This window comes from Oncorhynchus mykiss, chromosome 30 (assembly GCF_057628025.1).
Source record: "Oncorhynchus mykiss isolate SJ-2025 chromosome 30, ASM5762802v1, whole genome shotgun sequence".
NCBI lineage: Eukaryota > Metazoa > Chordata > Actinopteri > Salmoniformes > Salmonidae > Oncorhynchus > Oncorhynchus mykiss.
This window is the reverse complement of record NC_143051.1, coordinates 838,517-865,088: the sequence shown is the minus strand read 5'-3', so window position 1 is coordinate 865,088 and position 26,572 is coordinate 838,517. Positions and strand designations below refer to the sequence as shown.

The window sequence follows — 26,572 nt, the reverse complement described above, 5'->3', positions numbered from 1 at the left end:
GGCTCTGACCGTGTGCCTGGAGAATTCCAACCTCAGATCCCTATCCAGGTGTGTGTGTGTGTGTGTGTGTGTGTGTGTGTGTGTGTGTGTGTGTGTGTGTGTGTGTGTGTGTGTAGGCTATTTCAGGCCCAGGGCATTGATGTCTATCAACAACAGGTCAGTGAAGGTCTATCCTATCTTTAAGGCAGGGCAGTCATGCTGCAAGTCCTCTCCTATTCCATCCTCATCTCCCCTATCATTCATTCCAGCAGTCATGGTATTTCAAGAACATTTCTAAATTACATAGCAAAATACTGAAGAAGAGGCCAGTTTATTTCAATGCAGAATGCAGTAACATTGTCAGTTCTAGGTATATAACCCTACAGGTGAGGGGGGGGGGGGGGTGTTACCTGTTTTTCTGACGAGGCAGCCAATCACCGATAGGCTGAGACCACGGTAGATGGACCAATCAGCGATAGGCTTGCCTTCTTTCAACCCAAATACCTTACACTGAAAGAATTCCAACAAAGTTGACTCATTCCTATTTAGCAAAGCGAGGTAAATATAGTCTTTTTTTTATAACGAGGATTTGTTATTCCTTTCATGTACTGACTATTGTATAGGAGATCATTGATTAGCTGCTCTGTATTGGCACAAAGCACACAGAGGTGCAGCAGCGTCCAGTGAAGCCTAACTGCCTGGTAGAAAGGAAGGGACTGTCTGCGTGAAACAAGCAGGGTAGGAAAAGTCGACTTACCTGTAACCCAGGTTCTGGCATCCCTCACCAACTCTGCCTCACTATAGTAGTACCTGCTCTGACTTGAAAGTCCAGTTTCACAAGGAAGAATCGTGGAGGAAGAAAAATATGTCACAGGAGACGGACAAGTAAGTGATCATAGCTGGGGAAAGGATCTTTGATGACTTTAACATGACATACGAGACTTTTTGCGTTGTAATTTGGGACAAAATAAATAAACTTATGTTTTATTATGACATTAATATTTTAGTAAAAAATATGTAACAATTTTTGTTTATATTATTTGGGATTCATTTCCTCTAACCTTTTGGAAGTATTACTGTGGTTGTGTTAAAGGCAAACTAAGGTTGGCGGCGAATAGACTTGTCAAATTCGCAGTTTCCGTCAGATGTAATAGGCTGCAGTTTATGTGAATAACAACTTGAGGTCTTTTTGTTTTAGTACTATTTGGTTTAGGCCTATTTAATACTTTGAGTGGCTTTTAGGGCTAGAATCATCTGTAAATGACTGTGCAGAACAATGTATTTACCATGTTCTGAATAAAATATCTTGCTTTATTTATCACATCATTATCTTCTGTTTGGTGCTGTATTTTCAGTACCTGCTGGTTGGATTTGTGGCCATCTTTATGTTGCAGTTTTGTTCTGACTATGTCACACTGCATGTCTGTCTTCTCCATGGACTGGAATGTTGACACTAATGACATTTTGACCCACTATTGACATTTGACATTTGTCTATTTCTTCATTTTTTTTCAGTGAAATAATAATTTTTACGGGCTGTAGAATTAATTTCAATAACCTTTTAAATTACTTTTTCTCATCAAATATGACCCTGACTCAAAAATGAGAATAAAATAGTTAGTATCCAATGATCGGAATTATTATCATGATTAGTAGCTCACATGTTTCACGAATTCAACCATTTGACTTTAAAGCCGATCCTAAAATGTGGACATGGGCAGATGTACACTACTTCTATTTGTTGTACACTGAATATGCAAATACGTTGTTATCATATCAACCCCAGTAATGTTAGTCTGTTTCCCAACCCTGTTTAGAGCTTACAATGTTAGTTCAAATGCCCACACCAGATCTCCACGAAAAACAACCTTTAACCCATATTTTTGACATATAGGGCTACAAATGTCTTCAGGCGTAAAGTTTAACAGCAGACATCAGCTGTATGCACTTCCTTGTGGGTTATACTATTTAAAGACCCAGCACAACCAAAAAACATATTTTTCCTGTGTTTTATATGATATCTTCAATGGAGAGAAAGTATGAGAGTGGAGTACAGGAGGGGTAAGAAGAACGAGCTCTGTAGTCCACAGCCTGGGCCCTGAGGGCTTCTAGTGGCTATAATAGCCTCAACATGGGGTCAGAGTGTCATAGGATCTGGAGACATGGGGAGAGGAAAGAAAGGTATGGGGGGGAACTGTTGAGCGGAAGTATCTTTCAGGGGTATCTTTTGATTTTGCAGACATTTAAAATGGAGTTTTCCTAAACCTAGGCAAATAAAACAATGTTCTTCTGAGCAGCAGACTAGTAGTTAGTCAGTCCTATAGCTATTGTCTGTCCTGAAGCTCTATAACCTGTTGATTAGAGCTATTGTCTTTCCTGAAGCTCTCTAACCTGCTGATTAGAGCTATTGTCTGTCCTGAAGCTCTCTAACCTGTTGATTAGAGCTATTGACTGTCCTGAAGCTCTCTAACCTGCTGATTAGAGCTATTGTCTGTCCTGAAACTCTCTAACCTGCTGATTAGAGTTATTGACTGTCCTGAAGCTCTCTAACCTGCTGATTAGAGCTATTGACTGTCCTGAAACTCTCTAACCTGCTGATTAGAGCTATTGACTGTCCTGAAGCTCTCTAACCTGCTGATTAGAGCTATTGTCTGTCCTGAAACTCTCTAACCTGCTGATTAGAGCTATTGTCTGTCCTGAAACTCTCTAACCTGCTGATTAGAGCTATTGACTGTCCTGAAACTCTCTAACCTGCTGATTAGAGCTATTGACTGTCCTGAAACTCTCTAACCTGCTGATTAGAGCTATTGTCTGTCCTGAAACTCTCTTTTAATTGTATTTTATTTGTATCTTTATTTAACCAGGTAGGCTAGTTGAGAACACCTTTATTTAACCAGGTAGGCCAGTTGAGAACAAGTTCTCATTTACAACTGCGACCTGGCCAAGATAAAGCAAAGCAGCGCAACACAAACAACAGCACAGAGTTACACGTTGAATAAACAAGTGTACAGTCAATAACACAATAGAAAAAAAAAGTCTGTATACAGTGCATGCAAATGGAGGTAGGGCAATAAATAGGCCATAGTAGCAAAGTAATTACAATTTAGCAGATGACGATGAGCAGATGATGGTGTGTAAGTAGTTAAACTGGTGTGTAAATGAGCAGAAAAGTAAATAAAATCAATATGGGGATGAGGTAGGTAGATTGGGTGGGTTATTTACAGATGGACTATATACAGCTGCAGCGATCAGTTAGCTGCTCAGATAGCTGATGTTTAAAGTTAGTGAGGGAAATGTAAGTCTCCAGCTTCAGCAAAAAAAAATGCAATTCGTTCCAGTCACTGGCAGCAGAGAACTGAAAAATAAGGCGGCCAAATGAGGTATTGTCTTTGGGGATGACCAGTGAGATATACCTGCTGGAGCGCGTGCTACGGGTTGGTGTTGTTATCATGAACAGTAAGCTGAGATAAGGCAGAGCTTTACCTAGCATAGACTTATAGATGACCTGGAGCCAGTGGGTCTGGCGACAAATATGTAGCGAGGGCCAGCCGTCTAGAGCATACAGGTCGCAGTGGTGGGTGGTATAAGGGGCTTTAGTGACAAAACAGATGGCACTGTGATAGACTACATCCAATTTTCTGAGTAGAGTATTGGAAGCTATTTTGTAGATGACATCGCAGAAGTCGAGGATCGGTAGGATAGTCAGTTTTACTAGGGTAAGTGGCGGCGTGAGTGAAGGAGGCTTTATTGTGAAATAGAAAGCTGATTCTAGATTTGATTTTGGATTGGAGATGTCTGGAAGGAGAGTTTACAGTCTAGCCAGACATCTAGGTATTTCTAGTGGTCCATATATTCTAGGTCAGAACCGTGCAGAGTAGTGATGCTAGTCGGGCGGGCGGGTGCGGGCAGCGAACGGTTGAAAAGCATGCATTTGGATTTATTTGCATTTAAGAGCAGTTGCAGGAAGGAGAGTTGTATGGCATTGAAGCTCTCTAACCTGTTGATTAGAGCTATTGTCTTTCCTGCAGGTCTCTAACCTGCTGTATAGATTAGAAATATTGTCTGTCCTGAAGCTCTCTAACTTGCTGATTAGAGCCATTGTCTTTCCTGCAGGTCTCTAACATGCTGTTGAGAATAAATATTTTGTCTGTCTTGAAGCTCTCTAAACTGCTGATTAGAGCTAGTGTCTGCCCTGAAGCTCCCTAACCTGCAGAATAGAGCTCTTCAATGTCCTGAAGCTCTCTAACCTGCTGGTTCGATTAGATATATTGTCTGTTCTGAAGCTCTCTAACATGTTGATTAGAGTTCTTGTCTGTCCTGAAGCTCTTTAACCTGCTGATTAGAAATGAGCTATTAAATGTCCTGAAGCTCTTTAACCTGCTGATTAGAAAAGAGCTATTTCTGTCCTGAAGCTCCCTAACCTGCTGAATAGAGCTCTTCAATGTCCTGAAGCTCTCTAACCTCCTGTTTATATTAGAAATAGTGTCTGTCCTGAAGCTCTCTAACTTGCTGATTAGAGCTATTGTCTTTCCTGCAGGTCTCTAACATCCTGTTTACAATAAAAGTTATTAAAGTTATTGAATGTCCTGAATTTCTCTAACCTGTTGATTAGAGCTATTGAATGTCCTGAAGCTCTTTAACACGCTGATTAGAGCTGTTGCCTGTCCTGAAGCCCACAAACCTTCTGAACAGAGATATTGTCTGTCCTGAAGCTCTCGAACCTGCTGATTTGAGCTATTGTCTCTCCTGAAGCCCTCTGGTCGGTTGTTTAGAGCTATTGTCAGTCCTGGAGCTCTCTAACCTGCTGATTAGAGCTATTGTCTGTCCCTAAGCTCTCTAACCTGCTGATTAGAGCTCTTGTCTGTCCTGAAGCTCTAAAACCTGCTGATTCGAATTGACCTATCGTCTGTCCTAAAGCACTCTAATCTGCTGATTAGAGCTATTGCCTGTCCTAAAGCTCTCTAATTTGTTGGGTAGAATAGAGCTATTATCTGCCCTGAAGCTCTCTTACCTGCTAATTAAACTTATTATCTGTCCGGAAGCTTTCTAACATGCTGGTAAGAGCTATTGTCTTTCCTGAAGCTCTCTAACCTGTTGATTAGATCTAATGTCTGTCCTGAAGCTCTCTAACCTGCTGATTAGATTTAATGTCTGTCCTGAAGCTCTCTAACCTGCTGATTAGATCTAATGTCTGTCCTGAAGCTCTCTAACCTGCTGATTAGAGCTATTGTCTTTCCTGAAGCTCTCTTTCCTGTTGATTAGAATATAGCTACAGCCTGTCCTGAATCGCTCTAACCTGATGATTAGAGCTCTTGTCTGTCCTGAAGCTCTCTAACCTGCAGATTAGAGCTATTGTCTGTCCTGAAGCTCTCTAATCTGCTGATTAGAGCTCTTGTCTTTCATGACATTATCTAACCTGCTGAATTGAGCTCTTGTCTGTCCTGAAGCTCTCTAACCTTCTGACTTGTATTTGTATCGATTATGGATCCTCATTAGTTCCTGCCAAGGCACCACTAACTCTTCCTGGGTTTATTATGGATCCCCATTAGTTCCTGCCAAGGCACCAGCAACTCTTCCTGGGGTTTATTATGGATCCCCATTCGTTCCTGCCAAGGCACCAGCAACTCTTCCTGGGGTTTATTATGGATCCCCATTCGTTCCTGCCAAGGCACCAGCAACTCTTCCTGGGTTTATTATGTATCCCCAGTAGTTCCTGCCAAGGCACCAGCAACTCTTCCTGGGTTTATTATTGATCCCCATTAGTTCCTGCCAAGGCACCAGCAACTCTTCCTGGGTTTATTATGGATCCCCATTAGTTCCTGACAAGGCAGCAGCTACTCTTCCTGGGGTTTATTATGGATCCCAATTAGTTCCTGCCAAAGCAGCAGCAACTCTTCCTGGGGTTTACTATGGATCCCCATTAGTTCCTGTCAAGGCAGCAGCTACTCTTCCTGGGGTTTATTATGGATCCCCATTAGTTCCTGCCAAGGCAGCAGCTAATCTTCCTGGGGTTTATTATGGATCCCCATTAGTTCCTGCCAAGGCAGCAGCTACTCTACCTGGGGTTCAGCAAAACGAAGGCTGTTTATATCATTTAAAAAACATTGCAACATATTCACAGACTGTGTGCCCTCAGGTCCCTACTCCACCACTACCACATATATACTGTACAAGTCCACGTGTATGTGTGTGTATAGTGCATATTCTACTGTGTGTGTGTGTATGCATGTGTCTGTGCCTATGTTTGTGTTGCTTCACAGTCTCCGCTGTTCCATAAGGTGTTTTTTATCTGTTTTTAAATGAGTTACTTGATGTGGAATAGAGTTCCATGTAGTCATGGCTCTATGTAGTACTGTGGAATAGAGTTCCATGTAGTCATGGCTCTATGTAGTACTGTGTACCTCCCATAGTCTGTTCTGGACTTGGAGACTGTGAAGAGACCTCTTGTGGCATGTCTTGTGGGGTATGCAAGGGTGTCCGAGCTGTGTGCCAGTAGTTTAGACAGACACCTCGGTGCATTCAACATGCATACAAGCAGTGATGAAGTCAATCGCTCCTCCACTTTGAGCCAGGAAAGATTGACATGCATATTATTAATATTAGCTCTCTGTGTACATCCAAGGGCCAGACTTGCTGCCCTTTTCTAGACCAATTGCTATTTTCCTAAGTTCTTTTTTGTGGCACCTGACCACACGTCTGAACAGTAGTCCAGCTGCGACAAAACTAGGGCCTGTAGGACATGCCTTGTTGATAGTGCTGTTAAGAAGGTAGAGCAGTGCCTTGTTAATAATGCTGTTAAGAAGGCAGAGCAGCGGCTTGCTGATAATTATGTTAAGGCAGAGCAGCGCCTTGTTGATAATGCTGTTAAGGAGGTAGAGCAGCGCCTTGTTGATAGTGCTGTTAAGAAGGCAGAGCAGCACCTTGTTGATAATGCTGTTAAGAAGGTAGAGCAGTGCCTTGTTGATAATGTTGTTAAGAAGGTAGAGCAGCGCCTTGTTAGTAATGCTGTTAAGAAGGTAGAGCAGCGCCTTGTTGATAATGCTGTTAAGAAGCGCCTTGTCATGGACATAGTTATTTATTTCACCTTTATTTAACCAGGTAGGCCAGTTGAGGCCAGTTGAGAACAAGTTCTCATTTACAACTGCGACCTGGCTAAGATAAAGCAAAGCAGTTCGAAACATACAACACAGAGTTACACATGGAATAAACAAACGTACAGTCAACAACACATTAGAAAAATGTATATACAGTGTGGGCAAATGTAGTAAGATTAGGGAGGTAAGGCAATAAATAGGCCATAGTGGTGAAATAATTTCAATTTAACACTGGAGTGATGTGCACATAGAGAGACTGGGGTGCAAAAATATTTAAAAAATAACAATATGGGGATGAGGTAGTTGGGTTGGCTATTTACAGATGCGCTGTATACAGGTGCAGTGATCGGTAAGCTGCTCTGACAGCTGATGCTTAAAGTTAGTGAGGGAAATATAAGCCTCCAGCTTTAGGGACTTTTGCAATTTGTTCCAGTCTTGGGCAGCAGAGAACTGGAAGGAAAGGCGGCCAAAGGATATGTTGGCTTTGGGGATTTCCAGTGAAATATACCTGCTGGAGCATGTGCTAAGTGTTGGTGTTGCTATGGTGACCAATGGGCTGAGATAAGGTGGGGCTTTAGCGAGCAAAGACTTATAGATGACCTGGAGCCTGTGGGTTTGGTGACAAATATGCAGCGAGGGCCAGCCAATGAGAGCATACAGGTCACAGTGGTGGGTAGTATATGGGACAGATGGCACTGTGATAAACTACCTCCGATTTTCTGAGTAGAGTGTTGGAAGCAATTTTGTAAATGACATCACCGAAGTCAAGGATCGGTAGGACAGTCAGTTTTATGAGGGTATGTTTGGCAGCATGAGTGAAGGATGCTTTGTTGTGAAATAGGAAGCTGAGTCTAGATTACATGTTGAATTGGAGATGCTTAATGTGAGTCTGGAAGGAGAGTTTACAGTTTAACCAGACACCTAGGTATTTGTAGTTGTCCACATATTCTAAGTCAGAACCATCCAGGGTAGTGATACTAGTCGGGCGGGCAGGTGCGGGCAGCGATCGGTTGAATCGCATGCATTTCATTTGACTAGCATTTAAGCGCAGTTGGAGGCCACAGAAGGAGAGTTGTATGGCATTGAAGCTCATTTGGAGGTGTCCAAAGAAGGGCCAGACGTATACAGAATGGTGTCGTCTGCGTAGTCTGCGTAGTGGTGGATCAGAGAATCACCAGCAGCAAGAGCGACATCCTTCATATATACCGAGAAAAGAGTCAGCCTGAGAATTTAACCCTCTGGCACCCCCATAGGACCTTGAGTGTGGCTGAGGTGCACCCATGACCAGCTCGGAACCCAGATTGCATAACGGAGAAGGTACGGTGAGATTCGAAATGTTCGGTGATCTGTTTGTTAACTTGGCTTTCGAAGACTTTAGAAAGGCAGGGCAGGATGGATATACGTCTGCAACAGTTTGGGTCTAGAATGTCTCCCCCTTTGAAGAGGGGGATGACCACGGCAGCTTTACAATTTTTAGGGATCTCAGACTATACAAAAAAGAGGTTGAACAGGCTAGTAACAGGGGTTGTAACATTTGTAGCAGATCATTTTAGAAAGAGAGGGTCCAGATTGTCTAGCCCAGCTGATTTCAGAACATCAGATATCTGATTTGGGTGAAGGAGAAGCGGGGGGACTTGGGCAAGATTCTTGCGGGGGGTGCAGAGCTGTTGGCCCAGCTAGGGATAGCCCGGTGGAAAGCATGGCCTGCCTTAGAAAAATGCTTATTGATATTCTCAAGAAGTCAACAAATGAGAGCGCCTGGGGAATAGGTGTACTGGTGGCTACAGGGCCTGGGTTAACCTCTACATCACTAGAGGAACAGAGGAGGAGTAGGATAAGGCTACGGCTAAAGGATATAAAAACTGGTCATCTAGTGCGTTGGGAACAGAGAATAAAAGGAGCAGATTTCTGGGAGTGGTAGAATAGATTCAGGGCATAATGTACAGACTAGGGTATGGTAGGATGTGAGTACAGTGGAGGTAAACCTAGGCATTGACTGACAATGAGAGAGGTTGCATCTCTGGAGGCACCAGTTAAGCCAGGTGAGGTCTCTGCATGCGTAGGGGGTGGGACAAAAGAGCTATGTGCAGTGATCGGTAAGCTGCTCTGACAGCTGATGCTTAAAGTTAGTGAGGGAAATATAAGCCTCCAGCTTCAGGGACTTTTGCAATTTGTTCCAGTCTTGGGCAGCAGAGAACTGGAAGGAAAGGCGGCCAAAGGATATGTTGGCTTTGGGGATTTCCAGTGAAATATACCTGCTGGAGCACGTGCTAAGTGTTGGTGTTGCTATGGTGACCAATGGGCTAAGATAAGGTGGGGCTTTAGCGAGCAAAGACTTATAGATGACCTAAGGCATGTTGAGCGGGAATGGGGGCTCTACAGTGAAGTAAAACAATATAAACTAACAGAAACAGCAGTAGACAAGGCATATTGGCATTAGAAAGAGGCATAAAGCAATCACAGGTGTTGGTCAGGAGAGCTAAGACAACAACGGGTAAATGGCGATGAATGGGCAGAGAGGGTCAGTTAGGTGCACACAGGGCCTGAGTTCGAGGCTGGGGCCGACAAATAAACCAAATCAGGTACAGTGTTATTGAACAGTCCAGCAGGCATCAGCCTTGTAGCCAAGTGATTATAGGGTCCAATGAGCAGCAATAGGTGAGTCAGGGAGCCGTTCGGTAGTAACTACTGCGCTAGGCCAGCGGGAGACAGAAAGCTAGCGGGCCGGGGATAGCAGATGGGTCTTCGGCGACGTCGCAATGGAAAACCACATCGGACGATTACATCGGTAGACCAGTCGTGATGGATCGGAGGGGCTCCGTGTCAACAACAAAGTGTCCAGGCCAATTGGCAAAAGAGGTATTGAAGCCCAAGAATTAGCTGGTATACTCCGTCGGTTGGCCGGGAGATGGGTCTAGCTCGAGGCTAACTGGTGCTTGCTTTGGGACTGGTGCTTGATGCGATGATCCAGTGTAATGGTCCAGAGATTGCAGCAGAAATCCGATGAGGAGAAAAGCAGTCCGATATGCTGTGGGTTGATATCGCGCTGTGCAGACCGGCAGGTAATTGTCCGAGCTAAAGCTGGCTGGTGTCTGAGCTAAAGATGAAGACCGCTAGCAGTGGCTAACAATGACTAGTAGATAGTTAGCTGGCTAGCTCCTGATGGAAGTTCCAGTTATAAGGTATAAAAAATAGCAGATCCGTACCACATTGGGGAGGTGGGTTGCAGAAAAGTATATTTAGTTTGTAGATGGAAAGTGCGATTAAAATATATACGAGAAAGAAAACTTCTCCCTGTTTTAGCTACTGTTGTGTCAAGATGTTTTGATCATGACAGTTTCCAATCCAGGGTTACTCCAAGCAGTTTAGTCACCTCAACCTGCTCAATTTCAACATTATTTATTACAATATTTAGTTGAGGTTTAGGGTTTAATGAATGATTTGTCCCAAATACAATGCTTTTAGTTTTAGAAATATTTAGGACTAACTTATTCCTTGCCACCCACTCTGAAACTAACTGCAACTCTTTGTTAAGTGTTTCAGTCGCAGTCGCTGGTCAGTTGTACTTAGATGTGTAGTTTCAGCATGTCATGCCTACATTTGCTATTCTTGCCAATGAAAAAATCATTAAAATAAGTTGGAAATATCAGTTGGTTTTGTGAGGAATGAGCCGTCTGATTCATTGAATGATGGAGCTGAGTTTGCCTTTTTCCCCAGAATTTCATTTAAGGTGCTCCAAAGCTTTTTACTAGCATTCATTATTTCACTTATCATTTTATAGTGTAGTTTCTTCTTTTTTTTATTCAGTTTAGTCACATGATTTCTCAATTTGCAATAAGTTTGCCAATCAGTTGTGCAGCCAGACTTATTTGCCATTCCTTTTGCCTCATCCCTCTCAAACATACAATTTTTAAATTCCTCATCAATCCACAGGGATTTAACAGTTGTTACAGTCATTTTCTTTATGGGTTCATGTTTATTAGCAACTTGAATAAGCAATTTCATACATGTGTCAAGTGTCTTTTTGCTCCTCATTACACACCACGGACCAACAAATATTCTTTACAATAAACAACAAAGGAATCACTACAAAACTTCTTGTATGACCTCTACACTATATTTAGGGTTGCACATTTTGGGGAATAGTCAGATGTGGAAACTTTCCTTGGGAATTAACGGGAATATATGGGAATTAACAGGAATATATGCAAATTAATATTAATACCATTTAAATGTAGATGTTTTTTGTTTTGGATATATTTACCATTTCATATGGAGACATAAACCTTTTACATTATCATAAGTAGACATAATTGCAAATTATTAAATCCTTCCAATAGAAATGTAAAAAACAGTTTAGTTACAAATTGAACTTTAATTAAATGAGTTGACTCTTCACATAGGATGATTTCACTGAACAACAAAAGACAGGGAATATTGAATGATCCCCAATGATCAATAACATCTCCCAAAAACGTTTTCAACAGAATGTAAAATGATAGTCTACAAACTAAAGCTTTGGTTGTCTTGATCTCAGGCTTTCATGTCTTCTCCCTGGACCTCCTCAACGTCCACCTCTTGAACATCAGACTCTGAGGCCTCATCTTCACTGTCACTTTCCAATCTTGTTGAGGATGGCTCATTGTCAGGCTCAAAAAGCCTAAAATTTGCCCGGATGGCCACCAATTTTTCAACCCTTGTATTGGGCAGCCTGTTGCATGCTTTGATGTGTGTGTTCCCAAACAAGGACCAGTTGCGCTCTGAGACGGCTGATGTTGGTGGGATTCGGCAACAGGGGAAAGAGCCTCGGATCCACAAAGTCCCTTCCACCAGGTGGCTGATGAGATATGTTGCTACGACTGCCATATTGCATCTCCATCCCAAAGCCCTTGCATGGAAGTGTACTTCACCAGACTACCAAGAACCTTGCCCTCATCCAGGCCAAGGTGGCGAGACACGGTTGTGATGACACCATAGGCCTTGTTGATCTGCGCACCAGACAGGATGTTCTTGCCAACATACTTGGGGTCCAAAATCTACCCTGCGGTGTGTATGGGCTTCAGGAAGAAGTCTTCACGCTTTTTGATGTATTTCAGAACTGTAGTTGCCTCTACTCGGAGCAACAGTGAAGTGGGTAGGGCAGTATGGATTTCTTCTCTTACATCTGCAAGCAGAGTCTGAACATCAGACAGGATGGCATTGTCTCCCTCAATCCGTGCAATGGCTACTGCTATTGTTATTTTGCTTACGTCAGGGTGTGACATGGGTGATGTATGTGTTGTTGTCTTGTCTAGGGGTTTTTGTATGTTTATGGGGCTGTCTCCTTTCTAGGTATTTTGTATGTCTATGGTTGCCTAGATTGGTTCTCAATTAGAGGCAGCTGTCTATCGTTGTCTCTGATTGGGAACCATATTTAGGCAGCCATATTCTGTGGGTACTTTGTGAGTGATTGTTTCCTGTCTTTGTGTCCTCTGCACCAGATAGGACTGTTTCGGTTTTGCCACATTTGTTATTTTGTAAAGTGTGTTCAGTTTTTCCCCTATTAAAACATGGTCACCTACCACGCTGCGTATTGGTCCGATCCTTGCTACACCTCTTCAGAGGAAGAGGAGGAAATCAGCCGTGACAGCTGTAGGTTTCAGGAGTTTCAGGCTGCTTACCACTCTCTCCTAAAATACATCAGCATTTCTCTGACTACGTTCCTCCATTGAGTCAAAAAAAACTTCTGATTCCAGGAGGACTATGAGTAGTTGCTATAAATAAGGTGTCTCATTCACCTCAAGTAGCAGTAGAGGGACTTTTGTCAGAGGTTGCTTGTTGTGATCGCTGAGGGAACTTTATGCACTTTGTTGCATTCTTCACATATGATTTGGCACAGTATTTGCAAATGTACACAGCTTTTCCTTTACATTAGCTGCAGTGAAATGTCTCCACACATCAGATAGTGCCGGTGGCATTTTTCTGTAAAGATTAGAAAACAAATTGTAAAAAAAAACAAAAAAAAACAATTCCATGTACTGATATAGTTAATAGTTAAGGAGTTAGATTAAACAACTCCTTTGTAAGATCAATGTTTTAAAATGTATGGAAACAGGTGAATTAACACTCCTCAGTTAGCAGGCTCAATGAAGCTAAACCCCACATGGTAGCAAAAACTAACTAGCAGAAATTGGTAACAAGTTAGAAATGATTTAAAAACACTTTGCTGTAGGCTACTATTTACTAGTAAACAAAAAAATAATGTATGCCATATAAAATATATTCACCCCACCCAGTTTTGTAATCAAAACTTACCATAAAGCATGTAGTCCTTGGCTCAGACAGTGTTGTAGTGTGGGCTTAATAGCATCTCATCTCATCTCATTGTGCAAGATCTTGTGAATCAGCTGTACATGTGATGGTAGAATGCACTGTGCATGCAGAGGGTTACAATTCCATTGAATTGAGGATAGGTTAACTAAAATATGCTACAAGACCGAGAATTGCCTTGTGTGTCCCACAAAAAAGGTTCCCTGTTACAAGATAACTTTTTAGCTTATAACAGTGAAAATGCCCCACATTCCAGGGCTTAACTTCCTATGGAAAATTACAGGAACAATTCCGGGAATTTACTGGAAAGATTCCGACCCTTTGCAACCCTAACTATATTAGGCCCAGCCTTTGGAACTTTGGTTTTCCTAGATATTGCTACTATATTGTGATCATTACATCCGATGGATCTGGATACTGCTTTCAAGCACATTTCTGCAGCATTAGTAAAGATGTGATCAATACATGTTGATGATTTCATTCTTGTGCTGTTTGTAACTACCCTGGTAGGTTGACTGATAACCTGAACCAGGTTGCAGTTATTAGTTACAGATTGAAGTTTTTTCTTGAGTGAGCATCTTGATTAAAGCCCGTCAATATTTAAATCGCCCAGAAAATATACCCCTCTGTTGATTTCAAGCATTTCACACGTTATCGAGATGCTGACTGTTAGCACTTGGTTCTGTAGCAGCTTCCCACCAGAATGGGCTTTAGGTGAGGCAGATGAACTTGTAGCCATATTACTTCAACAGTATTTAACATGAGATCCTCTCTAATCTTTACAGGAATGTGGTTCTGAATATAAACAGCAACACCTCCACCATTGGTATTTCTATATTTTCTATAAATGTTATAACCTTGTATTGCTACCACTGTATTATCAAAGGTTTTATCTGAGTTTCAGAGATAGTCAGAATATGAATGTAATCTGTTACTAGCAAATTATTGATTTCATGAACCTTGATTCTTAAGCTACATATATTAACGTGGGCTATTTTGAGCACTTTTCTTCAGCGATGATTACTTGCTTTCATTGCTTTATTGGGAGGTTTAGCAGCAGTAGAGGTGCTCATGTTATTTATGTTAATGCAGGGTGAGCTGCTCACAGTGGACTTCCTACTAGGGCACACCGGCTTAGTGCTAACAGTATACATCTGGTTCATATGCACATGATTACTGCACACAATAGCTGTAGGATCAGCAGAGGCATTCAGGGCAGTTAAAGGGACATAAATTAGATTGCGTATATTTTGTCTACTGATGCCCCTGTTGTAATGTACAATTGCTGAAGCATTATGAAAACTCACAACGGTAGGGATTAGCTGAGCTGGGCTTGAGTCATTGATAAGTCATTGTCTCAACACAGCTGTATTATGCTGTGAAAGGATCCAGGAACCCAAATGATTTGGGTGGATCACATCCTCCTTGTATAACATGTTTTGTTTACAAATGTTATCGAAATTGTCAACAAAAGTTACACCCATTGAGCTGCAATAATCACGTAGCCAGCTGTGAGGAGAAAGAATCCTGAGACAGTGTTCAATGCCACGATTCAGAGATGGCAGAGGGCCAGATATGATTGATCTTTTGTTAGGGTTTAGAAGAGAGTCAATCAACTCTTTAAAATCCCATTTCAACTGTTCAGAGCTGCCCTTCATAATGTGATTAAAACCCACATGGACTAGGATGGAATGGATTTCAATGTCCTGGTAGTACATTCAGGAGCAGCTTAGTAATGGTATTAAAACCCACATGGACTTGGATAGAATCAATGTCCTGGTGTAGTGCATTCAGGAGCATCTTAGTAATGTCATTAAAACACACATGGACTAGGATAGAATCAATGTCCTGGAGTAGTGTATTCAGGAGCAGCTCAGTAATGTTATTAGAACCCACATGGACTAGGATATAATCAATGTCCTGATGTAGTACATTCAGGAGCAGCTTAGTAATGTCTTTAAAACACACATGGACTAGGATACAATGGATTTCCATGTCCTGGTGTAGTACATTCGGGAGCAGCTTAGTAATGTTATTGAAACCCACATGGACTAGGATAGAATAAATGTCCTGGTGTAGTACATTCAGGAGCAGTTTAGTAATTTCATTAAAACACACATGGACTAGGATAGAATCAATGTCCTGATGTAGTGCATTCAGGAGCAGCTTAGTAATGTCATTAAAACACACATGGACTAGGATAGAATCAATGTCCTGGTGTAGTACATTCAGGAGCAGCTTAGTAATGTTATTAAAACCCACATGGACTAGGATAGAATCAATGTTTATGTCCTGGTGTAGTACATTCAGGAGCAGCTTAGTAATGTTATTAGAACGCACATGGACTAGGATAGAATCAATGTCCTGATGTAGTACATTCAGGAGCAGCTTAGTAATGTCTTTAAAACACACATGGACTAGGATAGAATCAATTTCCTGGTGTAGTGCATTCAGGAGCAGCTTAGTAATGTCTTTAAAACACACATGGACTAGGATACAATCAATGTCCTGGTGTAGTACATTCAGGAGCAGCTTAGTAATGTCATTAAAACACACATGGACTAGGACAGAATCAATGTTCTGGTGTAGTGCATTCAGGAGCAGCTTAGTAATGTCTTTAAAACACACATGGACTAGGATACAATCAATGTCCTGGTGTAGTACATTCAGGAGCAGCTTAGTAATGTCATTAAAACACACATGGACTAGGACAGAATCAATGTTCTGGTGTAGTGCATTCAGGAGCAGCTTAGTAATGTCATTAAAACACACATGGACTAGGATAGAATCAATGTCCTGGTGTAGTACATTCAGGAGCAGCTTAGTAATTTCATTAAAACACACATGGACTAGGATAGAATCAATGTCCTGGTGTAGTACATTCAGGAGAAGCTTAGTAATGTTATTAAATCCCACATGGACTAGGATAGAATCAATGTCCTGGGTGTAGTACATTCAGGAGCTGCTTAGTAATGTTATTAAAACCCACATGGACTCGGATAGAATCAATGTCCTGGTGTAGTGCATTCAGGAGCATCTTAGTAATGTCATTAAAACACACATGGACTAGGATAGAATCAATGTCCTGGTGTAGTGTATTCAGGAGCAGCTCAGTAATGTCATTAAAACCCACATGGACTAGGATAGAATCAATGTCCTGGTGTAGTGCATTCAGGAGCAGCTTAGTAATGTCATTAAAACACACATGGACTAGGATAGAATGGATTTCCATGTCCTGGTGTAGTACATTCGGGAGCAGCTTAGTAATGTCATTTACTCGAGCTCAGGGAAAGGACATTGTTTTTGCACCAGGAACGGTCACATTTCTTACCATGGAGCTGCCCAGATTCACCGCTGGCGAGAAGGATGAGGAAATCCGCCCACTCCCTATTCTCAGGATTCAGAGAACCCTTCATGGATGGGCGAGAGGCAGGATAACTTGAGCCTGTGGCAGGCCTCCGACAGATGGAGAAGCCCCGCTCGATCCAGAACAGGGACGGAAGGTTGTCAACATCGACTAAGAATTCGTAGTTGTAGGCACTGCGGCTGCAGACACGACTCGTGACATGCGACCATCGTTGATCGTCTTGCTCCTCTTGCTGTGCTCCTTCGACTCCGCTATCAGATGGGGGAGCTCCAGGCAACACCGGCCAGTTGGATAACGACAAACGACAAGGCGGAGATGCATCCAACAAGCGTGAACGTCGTCCAGCCACCGGCGTAGAAAATGTAACCATTCTACTCTGCGTTTTCACCAGTTTCTTACGTAGGCTGGCGATTTGCGTGATCAATGAATCCACCTCAAACCTATAATCCTCGGCAAGTAAACAATTGCCGCATTGGAACTCTGAGTTGTCCAGTTTGTCCCGTAACAGTGGGTAATAGATACCGCTCCTACAGTGCTGGAAATGTATTTCTCCAGACAAAGAGGACTTCAGTCCAAAACTCATCTGGTACCAACTTCATTAGCCTGATGGCTAGCAGCTTAGCGTCAATGTCAAGCAGGCTTCAACCTGTTTGTTAAGTGGGATTCCGGGACAAGAAATAGCTGTCCTTGCTGTTCAAAGCTTATAGCTATTCTCTGCCCTGAAGCTCTCTAACCTGCTAATTAGAATATACAGTACCTATTGTCCATCCTGAAGCTCTCTAACCTGCTTATTAGAGCTATTGTCCGTCCTGAATCTCTCTAACCTGCTGATTAGAGCTATTGTCTGTCCTGAAGCTCTCTAACCTGCTGATTAGAGCTATTGTCTGTCCTGAAGCTCTCTAACCTGCTGATTAGAGCTATTGTCTGTCCTGAAGCTCTCTAACCTGCTGATTAGAGCTATTGTCTGTCCTGAAGTTCTCTAACCTGCTGATTAGAGCTATTGTCTGTCCTGAAGCTCTCTAACCTGCTGATTGGAGCTATTGTCTGTCCTGAAGCTCTCTAACCTGCTGATTAGAGCTATTGTCTGTCCTGAAGCTATCTAACCTCCTTTAGACTGTGTGTGAGTGTGAGTGTGAGTGTGAGTGTGAGTGTGAGTGTGAGTGTGAGTGTGTGTGTGTGTGTGTGTGTGTGTGTGTGTATATGCAGTGTGTGCCAGTGTGTATAATACGTGTGTGTGTGTGTGTGTGTGTGTATATGCAGTGTGTATAATAAGTGTGTTTGTGTACAGTTGAAGTCAGAAGTTTACATACACCTTAGCCAAATACATTTAAACTCAGTTTTTCACAATTCCTGACATATAATCCTAGTAAAAATTCCCTGTCTTAGGTCAATTAGGATCACAACTTTATTTTAAGAATGTGAAATGTCAGAATAATAGTAGAGAGAATGATTTATTTCAGATTTGATTTCTTTCATCACATTCCCAGTGGGTCAGCAGTTTACATACACTCAATAAGCACAGTGGGGAGAACAAGCATTTCATACACTGCCGATTTTCCAGGTTTTCCTACTTACAAAGCATGTAGAGGTCTGTAATTTTTATCATAGGTACACTTCAACTGCGAGAGACGGAATCTAAAACAAAAATCCATTGCATTTTATTGCATGACATAAGTATTTGATCACCTACCAACCAGTAAGAATTCCGGCTCTCACAGACCTGTTAGTTTTTCTTTAAGAAGCCCCCCTATTCTCCACTCATTACCTGGATTAAATGCACCTGTTTGAACTCGTTTCCTGTATAAAAGACACCTGTCCACACACTCAATCAAACAGACTCCAACCTCTCCACAATGGCCAAGACCAGAGAGCTGTGTAAAGACATCAGGGATAAATTGTAGACCGGCACAAGGCTGGGATGGGCTACAGCACAATAGGCAAGCAACTTGGTGAGAAGGCAACAACTGTTGGTGCAATTATTAGAAAATGGATGAAGTTCAAGATGACGGTCAATCACCCTCGGTCTGGGGCTCCATGCAAGATCTCACCTCGTGGGGCATCAATGATTATGCGGAAGGTGAGGGATCAGCCCAGAACTACACGGCAGGACCTGGTCAATGACCTGAAGAGAGCTGGGACCACAGTCTCAAAGAAAACCATTAGTAACACACTACGCCATCGTGGATTAAGCGCATGTCCAGGCCCGTCTGAAGTTTGCCAATGACCATCTGGATGATTCAGAGGAGGAATGGGAGAAGGTCATGTGGTCTGATGAGACAAAAATGGAGCTTTTTGGTCTAAACTCCACTCGCCGTGTTTGGAGGAAGAAGAAGGATGAGTACAACCCCACGAACACCATCCCAACCGTGAAGCATGGAGGTGGAAACATCATTCTTTTGGCATGCTTTTCTGCAAAGGGGACAGGACGACTGCACCGTATTGAGGGGAGGATGGATGGGGCCATGTATCGTGAGATCTTGGCCAACAACCTCCTTCCTTCAGTAAGAGCATTGAAGATGGGTCGTGGCTGGGTCTTCCAGCATGGCAACGACCCGAAACACACAGCCAGGGCAATTAAGGAGTGGCTCTGTACGAAGCATTTGAAGGTCGTGGAGTGGCCTAGCCAGTCTCCAGACTTGAACCCAATAGAACATCTTTGGAGGGAGCTGAATGTTCGTATTGCCCAGCGACAGCCCCAAAACCTGAAGGATCTGGAGAAGGTCTGCATGGAGGAGTGGGCCAAAATCCCTGCTGCAGTGTGTGCAAACCCGATCAAGAACTACAGGATGATCTCTGTAATTGCAAACAAAGGTTTCTGTACCAAATATTAAGTTCTGCTTTTCTGATGTATCAAATACTTATGTCATGCAATAAAATGCAAATTAATTACTTAAAAATCATACAATGTGATTTTTAGATTCTGTCTCTCACAGTTGAAGTGTACCTATGATAAAAATGACAGACCTCTACATGCTTTGTAAGTAGGAAAACCTGCTAAATCGGGTAGTGTATCAAATACTCCCCACTGTATTTGGTAGCATTGCCTTTAAATTGTTTAACTTGGGTCAAACATTTGGGTAGCCTTCCACAAGCTTCCCACAATAAGTGGGGTGAATTTTGGCCCATTCTTCCTGAAAGAGCTGGCACTCTTGCTCGCACACGCTTTTTCAGTTCTGCCCACACATTTTCTATAGGGTTGAGGTCAGGGCTTTGTGATGGCCACTCCAATACCTTGACTTAAGCCATTTTGCTACAAATTTGGAAGTATGCTTGGGGTCATTGTGCATTTGGAAGACCCATTTACGATCAAGCTTTAACTACCTGACTGATGTCTTGAGATGTTGCTTCCACATGTCTACCTAATTTTACCTCTTCATGATGAAATCTATTTTGTGAAGTGGACGAGGCCCTCCTGCAGAAAAGCACTCCCACAACATGATGGTGTTCTTTGGCTTGCAAGCCTCCCCTTATTCCTCCAAACATAACGACGGTCATTATGGCCAAACAGTTCTATTTTTGCTTCATCAGACCAGAGGACATTTCTCCAAAAAGTACAATCTTTATCCCCATGTGCAGTTTCAAACCTTTGTCTGGCTTTTTTATAGCGGTTTTGGAGCAGTGGCTTCTTCCTTGCTAAGCGGCCTTTCAGGTTATGTCGATATAGGACTCATTTTACTGTGGATATAGATACTTTTGTACCTGTTTCCTCCAGCATCTTCACAAGGTCTTTTGCTGTTGTTCTGGGATTGATTTGCACTTTTCACACCAAAGTACGTTCATCTCTAGGAGACAGAACACGTCTCCTTCCTGAGCGGTATGACGGCTGTGTAGTCCCATGGTGTTTATACTTGCGTACCATTGTTTGTACAGATGAACGTGGTACCTTCATGCGTTTGGAAATTGCTCCCAATGATGAACCAGACTTGTGGATGTCTACAAAAACATTTCTGAGGTCTTGGCTGATTTCTTTAGAATTTCTCATGATGTCAAGCAAAGAGGCACTGAGTTTGAAGGTAGGCCTTGAAATACATCCACAGGTACACCTCCAATTGACTCAAATTATGTCAATTAGCCTATCAGAAGCTTCTAAAGCCATGACATCATTTTCTGGAATATTCCAAGCTGTTTAAAGTTACAGTCAATTTAGTGTATGTAAACTTCTGACCCACTGAATTGTGATAGAGTGAATTATAAGTGAAATAATCTGTCTGTAAACAATTGTTGGAAAAATTACTTCTGTCATGCACAAAGTAGATGTCCTAGCCGATTTGGCAAAACAATAGTTTGTTAACAAGAAATTTGTGGAGTGGTTGAAAAACGAGTTATAATGACTCCAACCTAAGTGTATGTAAACTTCCGACTTCAACTGTATATTAAGAGTGCGTGTTTGTGTCATATCACAGTAAGCGGCTGGTGGTGGTGGTACCCAATGAGACGTCCTTCCAAGGGCGGCGTGCATACACCAGCGAGGATGAGGCATGGCGGTCCTACTTGGAGAACCCTCTGACTGCAGCCACTAAGGCCATGATGAGCATCAATGGAGACGAGGACTCTGCTGCAGCCCTGGGACTGCTCTACGACTATTACAAGGTGAGAAAGTTACAAAGTTCACTATTACTACTACCACTACTATCACTATCACTACTATCACTAATACTACTACTACTATTCCTAATACTACTACTACTACTATCACTACCACTACTATCACTGCTGCTACTACTATTGCTACTATCCCTACTGCTACTACTACTATCACTATCACAAAAACTACTACTATCACTATCACTAATACTACTACTATCACTGATACCACAACTACTACTACTACTACTACCACTACCACTATCACTAATACTACTACTACTATCACTAATACTACTACTGTCACTACCACTACCATCACTAATACTACTAATATTACTACTATCACTACTGCTACTACTACTATCACTATCACTAATACTACTACTATCACTGATACCACTACTACTACTGCTATTACTACTACTACTACCACTATCACTACTACTACTACTACTAATATCACTACTACTACTTTTATCAATATCACTACTACTACTATTAATACTACTGTCACTACTACTATCAGTATCACTACTATCACTACTACTACTATCACTAGTACTACTATCACTAGTACTACTATTAATACTACTGTCACTACTACTATCACTATCACTAGTACTACTATCACTACTACTAATATCACTAGTACTACTATTAATACTACTGTCACTACTACTATCACTACTACTACTATCACTAGAATGACTACTACTATCACAAGTACTACTACTACTATCACTACTACTATCACTACTACTACTACTACTACTATTACTAGTACTACTACTATCACTACTACTACTACTACTATCACTATGCCTAGTACTACTATCACTACCTACTACTACTATCACTACCACTACTATCACTGCTGCTACTACTATTGCTACTATCCCTACTGCTACTACTACTATCACTATCACAAAAACTACTACTATCACTATCACAAAAACTACTACTATCACTATCACTAATACTACTACTATCACTACTACTACTACTACTACTATTACTAGTACTACTACTATCACTACTACTACTACTACTATCACTATGCCTAGTACTACTATCACTACCTACTACTACTACTACTACTACCACTACCACTATCACTAATACTACTACTACTATCACTAATACTACTACTGTCACTACCACTACTATCACTAATACTACTACTATTACTACTATCACTACTGCTACTACTACTATCACTATCACTAATACTACTACTATCACTGATACCACAACTACTACTACTACTACTACCACTACCACTATCACTAATACTACTACTACTATCACTAATACTACTACTATTACTACTATCACTACTGCTATTACTACTATCACTATCACTAATACTACTACTATCACTGATACCACTACTACTGCTGCTATTACTACTACTACTACCATTATCACTACTACTACTACTACTAATATCACTACTACTACTTTTATCAATATCACTACTACTACTATTAATACTACTGTCACTACTACTATCACTATCACTAGTACTACTATCACTACTACTAATATCACTAGTACTACTATTAATACTACTGTAACTACTACTATCACTACTACTACTATCACTAGAATGACTACTACTATCACAAGTACTACTACTACTATCACTACTACTATCACTACTACTATTACTACTACTATCACTAGTACTACTACTATCACTATGCCTAGTACTACTATCACGACCTACTACTACTACTATCTACTACTATCACTAGTACTACTACTACTACTATCTACTACTACTACTATCACTAGTACTACTGCTATTATCACTACTACTTTCACTATCACTACTACTACTATCAATAGTACTACTACAACGATCACTACTACAACTACTACTATCACTACTACTACTATCACTACTACTACCATCACTAGTACTACTATCACTACTACTACTATCATTACTACTACCGTCACTAGTACTACTTCTACTATCACTACTACTACTAATGCTATCACTATCACTACTACTACTATCACTACTACTACTACTATCACTAGTACTACTACTACTATCACTACTACTATCACTATCGCTAGTACTACTACTATCACTACTACCAGCACTATCACTAGTACTACTACTATCACTACTACTATCACTACTACTACTACTATCACTACTACTATCATTATCACTAGTACTACTACCACTGCTGCAGCCCTGGGACTGCTCTACGACTATTACAAGGTGAGAAAGTTACAAAGTTCACTATTACTACTACTACTATTCCTAATACTACTATCTCTACAACTACTACTACTATCACTATCACTACTATCACTAATACTACTACTACTATCACTAATACTATGCCTACTACTACTACTACTATCACTACCACTACTAGCACTACTACTGCTACTACTACTATTACTACTATCACTACTGCTACTACTACTATCACTATCACAAAAACTACTACTATCACTATCACTACTACTACTACTATCACTGATACTACTACTACTATCACCACTACTACTACTTCTACCACTACTATCACTACTACTACTACCACTACTATCACTACTACTACTTAGCAGTCACTGCTTATTCTAATGCTACTACTACTACTACTACTACTGCTACTATTACTACTGCTACTGCTAATGCTACCTCTACTAATGCTTCTTCTTCTACTACTACTACTGCTACTGCTACTTCTTCAACTGCTACTATTATTGCTGCTACTGCTTCTTCTTCTACCGCTACTACTACTGCTACTATTACTACTTCTACCGCTTAGCTACTTCTGCTACTTCTTCTACTACTACTACTGCTACTGCTACTTCTTCAACCGCTACTATTTTTGCTTCTACTGCTAATGCTACTTCTTCTATTGCTACTACTACTGCTACTATTACTACTGCTACTGCTACTACTACTGCTACTATTGCTACTACTGCTACTACTACTACTACTACTACTATTACTGCTACTATTACTACTGCTACTGCTAATGCTACTTCTACTACTGCTACTTCTTCTACTACTGCTACTGCTACTTCTTCAACTGCTACTATTATTGCTGCTACTGCTACTACTACTACTGCTACTACTACTACTACTGCTACTACTGCTACTACTATGCTGCTACTACTACTACTGCTACTACTACTACTACTGCTACTACTACTACTACTACTGCTACTACTGCTACTACTGCTACTGCTACTGCTACTGCTAATGCTACCTCTACTACTGCTTCTTCTTCTACTACTAATACTGCTACTGCTACTTCTTCAACTGCTACTATTATTGCTGCTATTGCTACTTCTTCTACTGCTACTACTACTGCTACTATTACTACTGCTACCGCTTAGCTACTTCTGCTACTTCTTCTACTACTACTACTGCTACTGCTACTTCTTCAACTGCTACTATTTTTGCTTCTACTGCTAATGCTACTTCTTCTATTGCTACTACTGCTACTATTACTACTGCTACTGCTACTACTACTGCTACTATCGCTACTACTGCTACTACTACTACTACTGCTACTACTACTGCTACTACTGCTACTGCTACTGCTACTACTACTGCTACTACTACTACTACTACTACTACTACTACTACTACTGCTACTGCTACCACTACTGCTCTTCTGCTACTACTGCTACTACTACTGCTGCTACTGCTGCTACTACTACTGCTACTGCTACTGCTACTACTGCTACTGCTACTACTGATACTACTGCTACTGCTACTACTGCTACTACTGCTACTGCTACTACTACTGCGACTACTACTACTACTGCTACTACTACTACTACTACTGCTACTGCTACTACTGCTACTACTACTGCTACTGCTACTACTACTGCTAATTTTGCTACTGCTGCTACTACTACTACTGCTACTACTACTAATACTATTGCTACTACTACTGCTACTACTACTACTACTACTACTGCTACTACTACTACTACTACTTTCTCTACTGCACCTACTACTGCTACTTCTTCTGCTACTGCTACTTCTGCTACTGCTGCTACTACTCCTGCCACTACTACTACTGCTACTACTCCTACTACTACTACTACTACGGCTGCTACTACTACTACTGCTACTAATACTACTGCTACTACTGCTACTGCTACTACTACTACTACTGCTACTACTACTGCTACTGCTACTACTACTACTACTACTACTGCTACTACTACTACTACTGCTACTGCTGCTACTACTGCTACGGCTTTCTATTCCGCAACAAAGCCTCCTTCAAAGCCTCCTTCACTCACGCCGCCAAACTTACCCTAGTAAAACTGACTATCCTACCGATCCTCGACTTCGGCGACGTCATCTACAAAATTGCTTCCAACACTCTACTCAGCAAACTGGATGCAGTCTATCACAGTGCCATCCGTTTTGTCACTAAAGCACCTTATACCACCCACCACTGCGACTTGTATGCTCTAGTCGGCTGGCCCTCGCTACATATTCGTCGCCAGACCCACTGGCTCCAGGTCATCTACAAGTCCATGCTAGGTAAAGCTCCGCCTTATCTCAGTTCACTGGTTACGATGGCAACACCCATCCGTAGCACGCGCTCCAGCAGGTGTATCTCACTGATCATCCCTAAAGCCAACACCTCATTTGGCCGCCTTTCGTTCCAGTTCTCTGCTGCCTGTGATTGGAACGAATTGCAAAAATCGCTGAAGTTGGAGACTTTTATCTCCCTCACCAACTTCAAACATCTGCTATCTGAGCAGCTAACCGATCGCTGCAGCTGTACATAGTCTATTGGTAAATAGCCCACCCATTTTCACCTACCTCATCCCCATACTGTTTTTATTTATTTATTTTTATTTTTCTGCTCTTTTGCACACCAATATCTCTACCTGTACATAACCATCTGATCATTTATCACTCCAGTGTTAATCTGCATAATTGTAATTATTTGCCTACCTCATGCCTTTTGCACACAATGTATATATAGACTCCCCTTTTTTTCTACTGTGTTATTGACTTGTTAATTGTTTACTCCATGTGTAACTCTGTGTTGTCTGTTCACACTGCTATGCCTTATCTTGGCCAGGTCGCAGTTGCAAATGAGAACTTGTTCTCAACTAGCCTACCTGGTTAAATAAAGGTGAAATAAAAAAATAAAAAATACTACAACTACTACAACTACTGCTACTGCTACTACTACTACTGCTACTGCTACTGCTACTGCTGCTA

General features: G+C 41.5%; 1 protein-coding gene across 2 annotated transcripts in view; it reads left to right on the top strand.

The window, feature by feature from the left end:
* Positions 1-462: 462 nt before the first annotated feature.
* grhl2b (grainyhead like transcription factor 2b) overlaps positions 463-26,572 on the top strand; it is a 116,237-nt gene continuing 90,127 nt past the window's right edge. Inside the window, exons 1-2 of one of the 2 annotated variants that reach the window (XM_090228506.1) lie at positions 463-864; positions 21,153-21,339. In XM_090228506.1, coding sequence (XP_090084632.1) covers positions 845-864; positions 21,153-21,339 — 207 coding nt within the window. In that variant the 5' untranslated portion in view covers positions 463-844. Of the gene's footprint in view, positions 865-21,152; positions 21,340-23,020; positions 23,576-26,572 lie in introns of those variants that run through there. The other variant, XM_090228507.1, reaches the window with a different exon arrangement.